Source organism: Schistocerca cancellata, chromosome 3, assembly GCF_023864275.1.
Source record: "Schistocerca cancellata isolate TAMUIC-IGC-003103 chromosome 3, iqSchCanc2.1, whole genome shotgun sequence".
Classification (NCBI taxonomy): domain Eukaryota; kingdom Metazoa; phylum Arthropoda; class Insecta; order Orthoptera; family Acrididae; genus Schistocerca; species Schistocerca cancellata.
Window position 1 is genome coordinate 132,141,465 of NC_064628.1, and position 16,151 is coordinate 132,157,615.

General features: G+C 41.3%; 1 protein-coding gene across 3 annotated transcripts in view; it reads right to left on the reverse strand.

Moving 5' to 3' along the window:
• LOC126174750 (breast cancer type 1 susceptibility protein homolog) overlaps positions 1 to 16,151 on the reverse strand; it is a 278,180-nt gene that overhangs the window by 235,102 nt on the left and 26,927 nt on the right. For all 3 annotated transcript variants that reach the window (XM_049921072.1, XM_049921071.1, XM_049921069.1), the window contains exon 2: positions 8,894 to 9,111. In XM_049921072.1, coding sequence (XP_049777029.1) covers positions 8,894 to 9,111 — 218 coding nt within the window. The remainder of the gene's footprint in view (positions 1 to 8,893; positions 9,112 to 16,151) is intronic.

Genomic DNA, 16,151 nt, shown 5'->3' on the forward strand with positions numbered 1-16,151 from the left:
CTATCCTTCATAGTCACCCAACAGTCTGAATTTCTACAGCATCTGAAAGAGACACTTGGCAATAATGAATAAATTGTAATACGTGATTTTGCAGAAAATTACGCATTTGTCCTGCAAAAAGAGGTGTAGGGGCTTCATTGGAACAGGCCACTATTCATCCATTTGTTGTTTGTTATAGACATCCAGAAAATCACACAATTGATCACTTTTCCTTTGCTATAATATCAGAATGCCTTAAACATGACAGAGTGAGTATTCACTTTTTCAACGTCACTGGGTTAGTTTCATGAGATCCCATTTCCATACAACACACAAGTATGTGTACTACTTCTCAGATAATGCTGCAGCCCACTATAAGAAACACAAGAATTTTGCCAACATAACTTTTCATCAGGCTGATTTCAATGTCTCTGCAGAGTGGCATTTCTTTGGCATATCACATGGCAGAGAACCTTGTGATGGTATTGCTGGTATTATAAGAGACTTGCTGTCCGTGCCAGTCTACAGTGCATCTACAACTCTTAAGATAATGGCAGCCAGACAGTTGTTTGAATGGCATTCCAAGAACACTGCAACGTGTCACTTTCATTATACAGCTAACAGTGAGTATGACGAAGAACAGTTTGAGTATAATGAAGAAGAATCTCTCCTTCAAGAGCAGTTTGCACAAATTCACACAATTGCAGGTACCCACAAGTTACAGTGTTTAGTCCCACTGGCCATTACAACATCCAAATGAAAGCTTTCTCCAGTTTGCCTGACATCAGAAATGAATCTCTAACTAGCATTCGCCGGTGATATCACAAGATTGTTGCATGCCTGTACGAAGGTCACTGGTGGTTTGAATATTAATGAAGATACCAATGGGTTTCAGTTAGCTTCCTACATCCTCAAGGGCCTTCCCCTTCATATGTACACCCTGAGAAACCTGCCATCTTAACTGTGTACAAGAAGGACATTCTTACAAAGATTGATGTGAGAACGGCAACAGGGTGAACGTATTTCCTTTCACCAAAAAATGCACAACAACTGTTATATGTTGCTTCACAGTATTGAGGTATAGTAAGTCTAGATGATACATTTATCATATTTGTTTCTGTAAATCTGAACCTGTTTACACCTTGAATACCTGTGTTAAACTGTGATGACTGTATCATATTTTTGCATTATTGAAGGCCAGGTGTTGTAGTGTGTGATCTTGCATATATTATAAACACTCGCTATTGGCCTGTTGACTGTACTAAATTACTATGCTATGTTACAACACAACTTTTTTAGCAATAAACATGTTTTTCGGTGCTTTGTGTCATTGTTGCAAACTGAACACAATTTATTTTGCGTTAACACAGCACATAGCCATACATATTAATTTATATCTCCTAATCCCATTATCATTCCAACTTTATTTTTTACTGTGTTGTATAATATAACATGAAGAAGCAAATATCTTTTTTTTTTTGTCAATTTTGAAGATGACGTTTTCAGATATTCAAGGTCAAGGTCACTGACCTTAATTGTGTAAATTCTTCAAACATGACAAACTTGTATATCATTGGAAAGCTTGTTTCAATACCTTTCCAAAATTACATGGTTCACAGTTATAGCTTTATTAGAACAGAAGTTATGGTCATTTTTGTGAATATTCCACACATTTTTGGAACTTTGAGTGGCCATTACTCTTGTCATACTTGCACTACAATTCTGTAATTTGGTATTTTTCATTCTCTTGTCATCCTCAACAAACACACCAAATTTTATGAAAATTGAAGAGGGTCAGGTCGGCACCTGTGCTGATTTGACATGGGATGACTCAAAAGCAAAGAAAATTCATGTTGATTTTCAGGACACACTGAGGGATCTGTTCCTTCATGTTCAACTGTTGTCAAGTGGACCAACGAGTTTAAATTTGGTCAGGGTAGATTAGACGATGATCCACGTAGTGGTTGCGTAAGATGTGTTATTATTCCAGAAATTATTGCAAAAGTACATAAAATGGTCATAGAGGATCACTGATAAAATGCGAGAAACTTCTGAAACTGTAGGGATGTTATCTGAACAGCTATATCACATTTTAACAGTTGAGTTGGATATGAGAAAATTACCTTCTATATGGAAGCTGTGACTCTTTAACACAGGATCAGAAACACATCAGAATGGACTTGTATAATGCATGCTGAGAGCAACCAACAAGATTTTTCATACCAGTTTGTGATCACTGATGAAACATAGGTACACTGCTATATGCCAGAAATAGCTTGCAACTTGAGGTGGAACAAACACAGTCCAATGGAGCAGTGGCTGCTGGCAAAATCTCATGACCACCTTAGTAGGTGGTGGTGTAACATGGGTGACACAATATACCTGAGTAACAGTGACAGTTATGTGTTCTTGTGTAAGAAGCTATATGCAGATTATGCTGACACCAAGGAAGTAGTCGCCCACAGATTCTGGAGGGCAAAATTGCTACACCATTAGGACACAGCCAGGGCTGTGAAATCACTGACAGAGAAAAGATTGGATCACCGAGACAGTGATGTCACGGTTGCCCAATGCCCATGCCTTGCAACTTGTTCTGTTGTGACTTAGGGGACAGAAGTGCTGAAGTTTCAGAAACAATGATGGGCCAAGCTCAAACATATACTGCCCAGTTTAAACAAGCAGTATCAGTCACCACCTGGAGTCAGCTACGAGGTGAAGGCTAATGCATACATTCTTAATAAGTAGGTCATTACGCTGCCGCCGCTAGACACTTTCACAGCACACACTTATTGAGTGGCCTTGTCACCTTGCTAAGGAACCATAGGCTCTGTATAGCTTCTTCACAACAAAGCATTCTTTGCAGGCAGCTGTGTCGATTGTTTTCTTCAATGCACGTCTAATCTGCACTTCAGTGTACCCATTTTGGCAAAATACATCCGTAAGGTGTTGCAGTTCAACTGGGCGACTGACTTTGTCACAATGTCCTGGGAAGTAGTTGTTACAACAGTGCACCACTGGTGCAGATGATAACAGGTTGTTGCATGTAGGTACAGATCTGTAAACTCTGTGTCCTACAGTACTATCTGATTTTCTTTTTATTAGAATACCAGGAACTCATCCAGAACAGTCTGACACGTTCCCACAAAATAAAAGTGTCATCCGAATAACGAAACAGGTACCGTATTTACTCGAATCTAAGCCGCACTTTTTTTCTGGTTTTTGTAATCCAAAAAACCGCCTGCGGCTTAGAATCGAGTGCAAAGCAAACTGAAGTTCTGAAAAATGTTGATAGGTGCCGCCACAACTAACTTCTGCCGTCGAATATATGTAGCGCTACACAGGCATCCTTTGTAGGCACAAAGATAAATACTGGCGCCAAAACCTCTGCGTCAGTAAATAAAATTAAAACAAAAAAAAAATAAAAATTGGAAGACGAGCTTTTTTTCTCCACCCGAGTTTCGACCACTGCATTTTCATACATTATCCAACGAAGTAAATACAAATTCCGTATTGTTCATCTTCGAATTTCAATGTACTACGAAAATCCGACTGGTAATACTGGGATTTTTGTCAATATGGCCAACTCTACATTCTGAATTTTTTCCTACCTGTGAGAAGAGATGGTTGCTAATAGGAACCTGATGAAATGTGAATCACCTGCAGTATTCTCTTCACCATAAGAATAATACGAATATAAACATTTTGCCATGTATTCTTTCGTGTTTGCTTCTATCTCATTTAAATCCTGTCTGCCAAATAAACTACGAAACTAGAGTGAGACAACAGGAAACGCGGAAGAATATACGTATCGTGTCATGTTTATATTCATATTATTCTTATGCCTAATAGTGATACAGTCAGAAATGAAGCACGGCAACTGACTAGATTTTTAAATCTAAGATGACTAATTTCTGTGCAGAATTTGATGTACTAAAGAAGCGGCCGCAAAGATTTTCAAACGGAGAAAAATTTTCGCCAAACTCTCGTTCAGAACATGTTCTATCATACGCAATCTATTATTTGGTTCTTGTTGATCATTATCAAAGAAAGCAGCAGTGTAAGTAACAACAAATAGCAGTCTCTTGCCATTGTTTCGCTAATGAGACGATTCTTCTCTTTTTTTAATTGTAGGCGGCGATAGCACGCACAAAAGCAAGCCATGCCGCGAGCAGCAACAGGCCGTGAACACGCACTATCAGAATGCGACAAACAATGCATGACACAGTATAGTAATGCATTTTCAGCTTGGAGTGACTGATGTAAACACCTATAACATATATAACGGCACTTATCAGATCAAAGCAAAATAAGCAATCAATTCAAACCAGACGAAGCACGTGAAAAAGGAAGGTATCCGTATAAATACGGACGGAGCGCCTGACGCATAGCAATGGCTACCTGGTAAAGCTTAACTGCTAAGCTTTCGACTCGAACCAAACTACTGTAGCTGTATCGTCATTCATTCGACCTAAATTGTGTCTCATATTACAATGGACCAACTTTGTTTCGATTTGAAGGTGCGGCCTAAAACTTTTCTCTCCCCTTGAATTTCGAGTCTCAAATTTCAGGTGTGGCTTAGATTTGGGAATTTTTTTTTCCTTTATTTCGAGTCTCATTTTTCAGGTGCGGCTTAGATTCGAGTGCGGCTTAGATTCGAGTAAATACGGTATTAATGTTTGAGCTGCGCAGTTTTTAGTGTCATCTTTTCAAAGTGATCCACAAAGATATTGGCAATCCCAGGGGCAAGTGGTGAACCCACAGCTATTCCATCAACTTGTTCAGAATTCCCCACTACATTTGAAGAAGTTGTAGTGAGTATACGTTCAAACAACTTCTTTGTTTGGGGCTCAAAATGATCTGCTAAGAGTAAAACGACACTGTTAGTGGCAATGACGAAGCAATCTTCGGCCTGCCAGAAGGTGATGAGAGACACTTCATCGAAACATCGTGGAACTTCAACACGGCCCAAATAAAACACAGCAAACATACACGCTTGCACCTGCGAGCCAATATGCCACAGCAAGAAGTTATATGCACTAGTTTTTCCCCCCAGGTATTTTTTAACTGTGGTGGTAGATTCCTCACAGTGTATGCTGAATAAGTAATGGTCAAAGTAGCTGTTAATTGCACGATCTTCACTCAGTTTATTGAATTTACTTCAGAGGGAAACTAACACTACAATAATAATTATACCTGACAAAGCAACAGCAAGAAGTTACTGGGCAGATACACGTCACTGTCAAGTGACGTCAAGGGGCTAGTGGTGATAAGTGTGGAAAAAGAGCAGACTCTGAGCCGGGCAGACATCCACGAGTTCTTATCTTTACACTTCCATCAGAGTGATAATTTTAGCATACATACGGCATGTCATTTACATAATAAAAGGAGGAGTAGACCCGAACTCTCGACTTTGCTCGTAGGTAGGTCACCCACCAGAGGGAGGTAGCAAGAGGACTTGGGCATCAAAAGGCACAAGGTATGCACCTAGGTTGCAACTTGAGCTGGAACAAACACAGTCCAATGGAGAAGTGGCTGCTGGACTGACACAACACAGCTGACTTGTGTGGCATGCCACGTCACTGCCAGATGAATGTGGTATTCTCCAATTTGCCACATGTCATGTCTGTGCTAGTGACAGTTTATGAAAGTGTCTGCTTTTGTTGTTTCCTGTACCCAGGAAAGTAAGAAATGCTCCCATGTTCAATAGTAATATTGTTGGTCTTGTGGAGAAATAGCCATGTATTTACTATTACAGCCCTGCTGAATACAGCAGCAGGAATGGGAATAAGAAAGAAACTATAGATCCGATATCTCAACACCGTAGCATAGTTTGTAGCTCACTACGGGTTTTCTGCCTTTTGTTGTGAGTTCTCAATAGGCTGGTCTACACTGCACTGCACAGATGATTTAAAATGTGAATAATCATAAATATGTATGAAGTTATGAAACAAACAAATAGCTGGAACCATCACACCAATTTTATTCACACAGAACATACAAAAAGAATATTGTATAGATCTTCCTCCATTAGATAATGCGTAATTAAATATATGTTTCTCACTAGTTAACTGTGTACTGGTACATGGATACGATCTCATTATGTGTTTTGTACAAGGGCGATGTACTTGAGGACAATATTATGGAAATGGAAGAGGATGTAGCTAAAGATGAAATGGGAGATACAATACTGCATGAAGAGTTTGACAGAGCACTGAAAGACCTGAGTCGAAACAAGGCCCCGGGAGTAGACAACATTCCATTAGAACTACTGATAGCATTGGGAGAGCCAGCCATGACAAAACTTTTCCATCTGGTGAGCAAGATGTATGAGGCAGGCGAAATGCCTTCAGACTTCAAGAAGAATATAATAATCCTAATCCCAAAGAAAGCAAGTGTTGACAGATGTGAAAATTACCGAACTATCAGTTTAATAAGTCACAGCTGCAAAATACTAACGCGAATTCTTTACAGACGAATGGAAAAACTGGTAGAAGCCGACCTCGGGGAAGATCAGTTTGGATTCCGTAGAAATGTTGGAACACATGAGGCAATACTGACCCTACGACTTATCTTAGAAGAAAGATTAAGGAAAGGCAAACCTACGTTTCCAGCATTTGTAGACTCAGAGAAAGCTTTTGACAATGTTGACTGGAATACTCTCTTTCAAATTCTGAAGGTGGCAGGGGTAAAATACAGGGAGCGAAAGCATATTTACAATTTGTACAGAAACCAGATGGCAGTTATAAGACTCGAGGGGTATGAAAGGGAAGCAGTGGTTGGGAAGGGAGTGAGACAGGATTGTAGCCTCTCCCCGATGTTGTTCAATCTGTATATTGAGCAAGCAGTAAAGGAAACAAAAGAAAAATTCGGAGTAGGTATTAAAATCCATGGAGAAGAAATAAAAACTTTGAGGTTCACCGATGACATTGTAATTCTGTCAGAGACAGCAAAGGACTTGGAAGAGCAGTTGAACGGAATGGACAGTGTCTTGAAAGGAGGATATAAGACAGCTTCACTCACAGCAAAATAATAAAGGAAATTTGCAGTCTTTTTGCAGCAAAGGTGTTGGTTTCAGAGGCAGGAGTAGGCCTCCAAGCAATGCTTTACCGAAAGCATTTCCCTTTAATGTTCTCTCATCACTGTTGTCCTCTGACATCAATTTTAAAAAAAATAATCGATGTGTATCTGAAAAGCTAATACTGTAAGTTGCAATTATAAAATACTGATCCAGATTCGCCACTCTGATATGCTTTCTGTCTAAGCTATCAGTATAATTCAGTACAATTCATAATTCCCAGTAATGATAAGTTGTTTTCTTTCAGATTTATTGAGATGGTGTTGGGAAACCAAATATTCACACTGCAGATTTTCCCCATTCCCTTTGACATTTCAGCCAAAAGTCTTCAAATGGTGTCCTCAGAAAAGAAATGAAGGAAAGCAGGGTACATATTCAACTCTTTAAACACCATAAAAGTGCCAGATTAATTTGCATTAGTATGCCAGTAAGGATGTACCCAACAACAGCTTTTAAAATTTGGTTCAGTAATTTTCTTCAAACACATAACAAGATATGTGAAGTGAATGAATCACTTCAGTCAGATTAGCTTTCTTTGTGGATACTATCTGCAGCATATGAACTTAAGGATGGTAACTAGTTGATTAAGTCAGTTTTCTGTTACAATAGCTTATGGCAAACTTTTGAAAGATGTACCATCAAGGAATTACAATATGACAACAGCTTGCATGAGAAACAACTGATTTATCAAGAGTTGTGAGCTATTACTTGTAGTTTAAAAACTGGAAAGTTCCATCTTGAAACTCAGCTGTGAGCATGTCATTTGCAACTGTATGCACTAATACCTTCTAGGCAATTTTATCAAAACATTCGAATGACACTTGGCTCTAACATTCTATGTGCACCCTTATTCTTAAATCGAAAAATTTAGATTCACAGAAACTCATGAACAACCGTTATTCTTACAACTCACAAGTAGATAAGAGCACTAATGATACCCACAAATTAAGCACTGTGTGCCACACACTCTGTTGTATTTTGTGGAATACAAATACAACTGTAACAAGTAATGCTGTTTATCATACATTTACTTCTAGAGGAAAATACTACGACACAAAGCAAAGTAGGAGATAGATGCTGGTCATGTGGGGTTCAAACCAAGCTGCGAGATAAGTTCAATATTATGAAACAAGGCCTTTGTTGAAAATAGACAAAAAACACACACACACACACACACACACACAATGTGGCTTTAGCCACCAAAGGCTGCAGTCATGTGTGTGTGTGTGTGTGTGTGTGTGTGTGTGTGTGTGTGGTTTTTTTGTCTATTTTCGACAAAGGCCTTGTGGACCAAAAGCTTATATTGTGACAGTCTTTTTGTTGTGCCTATCTGTCACTCATCATCTCCACTATATGGTGGGTAGCAACTTTCCTTTTCACATTCCATCCTGGATTTTCCATTGTGAGTTATGTTCAGATGGTCAAGTTGATTAAAATACTGCCCATAAAAGACAAAGGTTCAATCAATTCTGAATCCACCACACAATTTATAAAGAGAAATATTTTTCTTAGCAAACCAAGAAGTTCTTGAATACAAAAGCAATGACATATGTTTCATGGAATATCACATTTTTTTTACGAAATATCTCTGATTTAAGATTATCACAATTGTTGCTAAGTCACCCAACATTCAAATAATATTAATTCAACTCATTCTAGCTACATTCAAACTTTTATGAGTTCAAGTAACCATTAGTGCAGAGAGTAAGTCTATTCTGGTTCTAGATAAGGTACTAACAAATCTCTATTGCTTCTGATTTTAATGGAAGAGAACTAAAAATGGAAAAAGTTGTCTAAAATATTATCATTATTAACACGAAACAGTAACTCAATACTCACCATCAATGCCAAGATCAAGCTGCACTGCAATGGTTAGACGCTGACAGATGTCCACTAGAGCAGCTTTCTTTGGGTCCTCACTGATACCACGACGCCCAAGAGCAGTATTACATAAAGGACACTGTGGATGACGTGACTTCTGGAGAAGGGTGCTTACACAGTCTTGACAAAAGGAATGACGACATCGTGTCTGCACTGGATCCTTAAGCAGCTCCAAGCTGCAAAACCCATATGATATATGACAGCATTCTGAATACTTTTCATTTTTCTCATTAAATGGCAAATTACATAATATTTCATACCCATAACTAAGACCATATTAAAGTTGGAAATTTGTTAGATTAGTTTTAATAAAATAAGAGTAACAAAGCAAAGCGTAGCAAACAGAGGACATGGTTCCGATTTTTCCCACCCTACATTACGGTACCACTCTTTGCGCCGGTGACTTCTGCATCAGACTTTACCTCACCACCTCGCTCTGTGCGTGCAGTGCAGCAGGTGGTTGCAGAGGCTCACCTGGGTGGTTCTATGCAGTGCTTACTTACTGGTACGCTTTGTGCTTCTTGTTTCAGTAATACGTTGCATTTGGTCTAACATCTCAAATTAGCTCATTGTTTTTAGGCACATTCTTGTTACACGGCATAGGATATTTTCTGTCGCCCAACTTTTTATTTGTTGACTACTATCCACCCTATGAATATTATAGTTTTAACAATGATGGTTGAGCCTTCTATATTCGCTGCCATACGGTTTACCATGTTTTAATTTTTGTAAGTTTACTTGCGTTTTTATCTGTTCTAACAATTGGATGCTTATCGTTCTGGTATTACTTCATATATAGGAGTTCAGTGATCATTTTTTACTTCTCATTGTTTAGATATGCATTTGATGATGTGGTTATAGACCATGAAACTCATAGTGCCTTAATAAAATTGGTTCGAGATAGAGCAGTTTGTGGAATTCTTGCTATAAAATGTACTACCACTGTGGATGCCCTGGTGACGGAGTCATTTGTAGTTCTTTATGGGGAAAGTTGCATCCCCACTCAGCAACAATGAAGACACAAGGATGTTCAAACACCCACTGGAAAGGGACATTGATTAGGGCCACTCTGCGGAGTAGTATCTGGCAAATACAGCGGACAAAAGCAGACGTCATCACCAAAAAGGCTACACTGGACAGTCATTGGAGACTACTGGTGGATTAGACTAACAGCAAGGTTATCAGTGCCCTTACACACACTAAAAGAAATGAATGTGGCTGAAATTACAAAAATGTTATGCAGTGAAGAGGAATCCTATAAAATAACACTCACTCACATTGACCTCACAATTACTCTATTCGCATTGATCTCATAATTCCTGTATGTCACAGACCCTAAGACCAATGGAGAAAGGAAAAAAAGATGCTATTCATGGGATTAAAATAGAAATAACGCAACAGAGGAGCTAAAAAAGAAGAAGAGGAGGCAAAGGGCAATGTGACTGCCTGACCACTCACAAAAAATGGTTGAGCCAGTCATCCAGTTAACATGTTGCAAACATTTCCCTAAAATTTTCAGAAATACGTTAGACAAATCACAAAACTTTAAAACTCTCACCATATTTGTTTGATTGTTACCTAAAATAGATGGTAGATCCGTTGGCAAATCCACCATTGCCTGCTAGTTAGAAAATAAAACACAGTCTAACAAAAATGTGGCGCACACTTGTCTGTATGCCACAAAAACCACACACTTGCTGGAGCAAGAAACCATGCGTCATAGGGCTGTGCCCCATGCAGAGACGAGTAAGGAGAACCTCATCTCGTGAATGGCTGGAAGGAAGGACCCCACGGCCATGTTGTGGGCTTTACTAGACGGATATTATTGTTTGTCACTTCCAGCCACCCATCCTCCCAGTGACACAAGACTATGTCTCAACAGTGAGGCAATAACATGCAGTGGGATGGCGCACCAAGCTAACTGAGCATTGTGACACATCTCCTTGGCTGCTACATCTGTCCTTCATTCCCCACAATACCCACGTGCCCTGGCGCTCAGCAGAAGGACATTTCTTTCCCCAGCCACTGTAGTTGGAGAAGGGCATTATGGATACTCTGAACTACTTCACTGATGGATAAAAGCATTGTCGAGAGTGAAGGGCACTCAGAGAATAAGAATAGACAGGGAATTTAGTAATTGAAACACGTCTCATCCACTCCAGTTCTCGCAAGATCACATACAGTTCCATATCGAAGACAGTAAAGTCTTGAGGCAGACTGACTTGAGGATAAGATCAGGGAATATAATGAAGTAACCAACAGAGTTCCCCTGTTTCAACTCATCCACAAAGACAGCTGTAGAGTAGCAATATTCAGTTAAGATGGCAGAAAATAAAGTATTGAAAACATACGCAGGAGTACAATCTCTCCTGTACTGCACTACACCTAAAATTACTCTGGGCCTCTGCAGTAATCTGGGTGGTAGATGGTTAAAACCCTGGGTTTAGGGTTGTACTTGCTCCTCGTCATGACTCCAGCAAACGCTGCATGCCGATCCCAAACAGCCTTGTTATTCATGGATGATTGGAGAAAAGGCATACCACAGGTGGATGAGCAACAGTATCATACGCAGGTGAATTCAGAGCTGTGACAAACTTACATGCTTGACTCACCATGAGGAGTTCCTGTCAGATTGTAAGTGACAGTTCACCAGCCTCAGCAGAGAGACTGAGTATGGGCCTGGTCCTATAAGCCCCCACGGCCAGCCTAATTCACTCGTGGTGGACAGCGTCAATGATCTTCAAATAAGAAGGTCTCGCCGATCCATACCCTGTACACTCACAACCCAGCCGTGAATGCACGAAAACTTTTAAACCAGAACAGATGTGCCTTGTCTGCTCCCTAAGACCTGTGGCTCAGACTCTTTATGATGTTCAGTGCCTTCATAGTTCTGGCTTCAGAGACTCTCAGGTGTGTTGACCTCGACAATTTGGAATCAAAAATGAGGCCCAGAAATCTCACTGCATCTCTAAAATGTAGAACGGTGTCCCTCAAATGAAAGTCAAAAATACCACCATGAAAACTATTAAAATGAACTCTCTCTCTCTCTCTCTCTCTCTCTCTCTCTCTCACACACACACACACACACACACACACACACACACACACACACACTTATCTGGAGAAAATTGAAAGCCCATCTTTGCTGCCCACTCCTCTAACCTCCGCACTGTAAGTAGCAACTGACAGGTCGCTGTTGCAATGCCAGAAGAGGAACAGAAAACAGCAAAATCAGTCACACATAAGAAACACTGTACAGGACTCCTTATTGTACACATAATACTGTTTATGCCTGTGGCAAAGGGCGTAACACTCAAAACACTGCCCTGAGGACACCATTCTCCTGCTCAAAATGCTCCAACAGTACGCCACCAACTTGGGACCTAAAAAAGTGCTTAGACAAGAATGACCGTATGAAGATGGAGAGATTACTATAGAAGTCCCAGATGGGGCTGGACAAGAATAATGTGTCTCCAATTAGTGTCACATGCTTTAGAGGAAAGCCTGATGAATCACCACCTCTACTACAGTCAGGTTGTTGACAGTGGACTGAAAATCTCCAGAATCCACACTGACAGCAGCTACGGAGTTGCTTGGTCTCTAACAATCACAGCACACAATGGTTAACTATTTCCCCAGGGTCTTTCCTACACAGTTCGTTAATGCGGTACTTCTGGGACAATGTGGGGTCCTTCCCGGTTTTAGAAGAGGTATTGGAATTGCCTCTCTCCATTAGTTGAGAAAGTTGCTTGTCTTCCATATAAGATTAAAACATTCAAGGATGAATTACTTTGATGCTGTTGGCAAATACTGAAGCTTGCAGTACCAGGTTTGGTCATAACTGGGTGCAGTATTAAAAGTGCCAGACAATGCCAATTCCAGTTACCCCGTGGAGAATTGGCAGTTGTAAGACTCAGAACTGTGAGATCTTAAGTCCAACATGCCCTTCTCTGAAGTTGCATGGCAGTAGCAAAATGCTGGATCCTGGCTGGCATGAGCAGTAGTCTTAGTAAAATGTTCTGCCACCATCCAAGCAATATCTCTTGGCATTCTTTGGAGATATCCCTGTTTCAGCATTGCTGCTATTGGTAAACAACTGTTTTTACCAGAAATCCTCTGGATGGCTTCCCATACTTTGGTAGAAGAAGTGGAATGGTTGATAGAGTACAGGAACACTGACCTCTTCCTGCTCTCCTTAATTACACGTCGAGTCTTGGCTCTTGTGACTCGAAAGGCTATGAGGAGGTTTGGTGTTGTGCAGCATTAAATCACTGAAGAGTTGGTGAACGGCACTCATCATTCCACCTAGGTACAGGTTGCCTCCTAAGATGATCTAAAGACACTGGGATGGATAAGACAGCGGCATGATGTATCACTCATGTGACGTGATCCACCCATTCCCGGACACTGACGCGGTGTAGGAGAATGGGCAGGGGGGGGGGGGGGGGGGGTTGTTCTATAAGATCCATTAGAGCCTCAAGAGTCTATCGCATCAGGCAGAAGTAAATACAGTGCATAAACAGTGCTCCTCTGACACAAATGAACTTCAGCAACAACTGCCTGCCGGTCATTAGCTAGGGGAAGGCAGAGGAGTGGTGCATGTAACTGACAAACAAAGCAACCCCTCCCTTGACCCTTTCCACATTCACGTCATCCTTGTGATTTAGTGTATAGCCCCATAGTACAGGGGTATCAGACACTTTAAAATGCATTTCCTGCTAACACAAGCACAGGGGGCATTCCTATGCTAACAGATTCAGTTCCTTTGGATGTGTTCTCAACTCATTAATGTTCCTTTGTAATATGGGAGCCATCTACAATGATGGTTGCACTTTACTCTGTCTTTCTGCCCTGTAGGTGAACCCACAGCGGGTGTTTCTCGACTGGTTGGTTGGTTGGTTTAAAAAGTGGAGGGGGGGGGGGGGGGGAGGGACCAAACTGTGAGGTCATTGGTCCCTTGTTCCCAGTAGAACAATTACCCTGTGGAAAGAAGAAAACAAAGAAGATGTACGGCACAATAACAGGAGAAAGGAAGAACCAGAAGAATGACAGAAGGACAACAAACACTACAACGGACAAAACAGGACGAAAACCACAGAGATATCCAAGAAACCGGGAGAAGAGATTTAAAACAAGAAAGCAGATTACCATGGCTGGCTGACCATGAGAATAAAAAAGGAGAAGGCAGCCACTCTGCAACTCATTAAAACCTCCACCCTAAAAGTCCACCCTCACAAATAAAACGCAAAACTAAATCTGCTGTTGAGGCATTGTCGCCCAATGCTGAAGGTAGGGTGCTGGGAAAGTTAAAAGTCTGCTGCAAAACGGCTAAAAGTGGGCAGTCCAACAAGAGGTGGACGACTGTCATTTGGGAGCCACAGCAACACTGAGGTGGGTCCTTGCGATGGAGGAGGTAACCATGTGTGAGCCACGTATGGCCAATGCGGAGCCGACAAAGGACAACTGATTCCCTGCGAGAAGCCCGCAGGGAAGACTTCCACACATTCGCAGTCTCCTTAATGACACAGCAAGTGGAGGCTCAGTCTTGGGGCGAGACAATTGCCAGAGTCTGACATCAAGATCCATCAGCTCTGCAGAAAAATCTTGGGAGACATCAGGGACAATGATGTCAACATCATCAGACTCTTAACTTCCTGACTATCAGTGGTGGATGCTTTGATTCTTCGTCCTGGGCCGCCCTGGGTAGGCTTCAGAGACACAGCTGTGGCTGTGATAATGGCAGCACTGGACGGCATTCCAGACTGGATCTTCTGGAGGGTCTGGGAGCTTTGCAATGGCGGCCTTTTCTGAACTACTTTGGGGAGACACAGGTGTCAAAATAACTGCTGCAACACAAATACATTGGCAAATGCAGATGCTAGTGCTGACACTACCGACCTCCATTAGTGTAGCAGCATCAGCTTTCTGCACTGGCTGTTTAAGAATTGAAGCAAAGGAGTGAACGTTTGGGGGTAGGGTGGGGGACAGCATGACTTTATAAATCTTTTTGGTCTCACCATATGGGATGCGGTTTGTAGTCTTCAGCCCTAGTATCTTCCATTTTTCAAGGTATACACCGCAGTCCTGACTCCAGACAAGGTGAGGCCCAGAGCAACTCACGCACTTCAAAGGTAATGAACGTGTGATTCCTTCACGGGCAGCATTACCAGCCACAAGTGGCTGCCTTCTCTCTTACACCAAGAGTAGTATGTCCAACATGCTGGCATTTGAAACAGTGCATTGGGATGGTTACATAAGACTACACACGAGATCTGGAAGTTTCATGCTGCTGAACATCAGCGTAAATGAGTTGGATTTGACAAGACTGCCATCCATCCTTTTCATGATATTCTGCACATCAGCTATTCCTTCTTGGGCCCACTCAACTTTCAGTTCTTCTTTGGGAATGTCCATGAGTCCTGCATGTCACAAAACCTCTGCTGTAATTCAACGTGGTGTGGAGCTTACTGTCAATGGCATTTGCAGAATTTCACTTTCTTCAAGTTCATTGCCTCCTGGGAATTCGTTGTTTCAACCAATATCGTCCCATTGCATAACCAAGTGATTGATTTTAATGTCCCTGCAATGACCTCTAATGAATGTAAAAAGGAGAGACTTTTTCAAAGGTGTCATGTCTTCTTATAACTATCAAAAATACATTCTAATGTGCACCATTCATTCTGTTGCTAAATATCTTAAGGGCCTTAACAACTTCAGAATCTGGAGTGCTCATCACACGAGGCTTCTCCAAGCAGCCCATTCATTCCACTGAGAGTAGGAGAGGAAGATTTCAGGGGGTCCATCTCGGTCCCGTGAGCAGCTAAGGAAATACAATTCCATCCAGAAAGAGCCCCAAGTGCCTAGATAAGCCTTTAACAACTGAGGTGTGGCAGGTTCTACAAAGGTTGCCCACTACTGACTATTCCACAACAGCCTTGCATCTCATCAACATGAAGCACATCTTGAGGCTGCAGTGCTTTCTTATAGAGGTTTTTACCATTCTTGTGATTCGGGCAATCAAGCCAAGATCCTCGTTCCCTTACCAGTCCCCAGCTCAAGAACCCTGAGGTCACCAAACCTGTATTTAGCAAATGAATGCTGAGCCTCTGAGGGCAAATCATAGATCCAGAATTCTTTACAGTGCGACACAACAAAAACAAAAATGGGAGTTCCAGCAACAGCTACAACTGGCTCTGCAAAAACAGCAGTAGCAGAA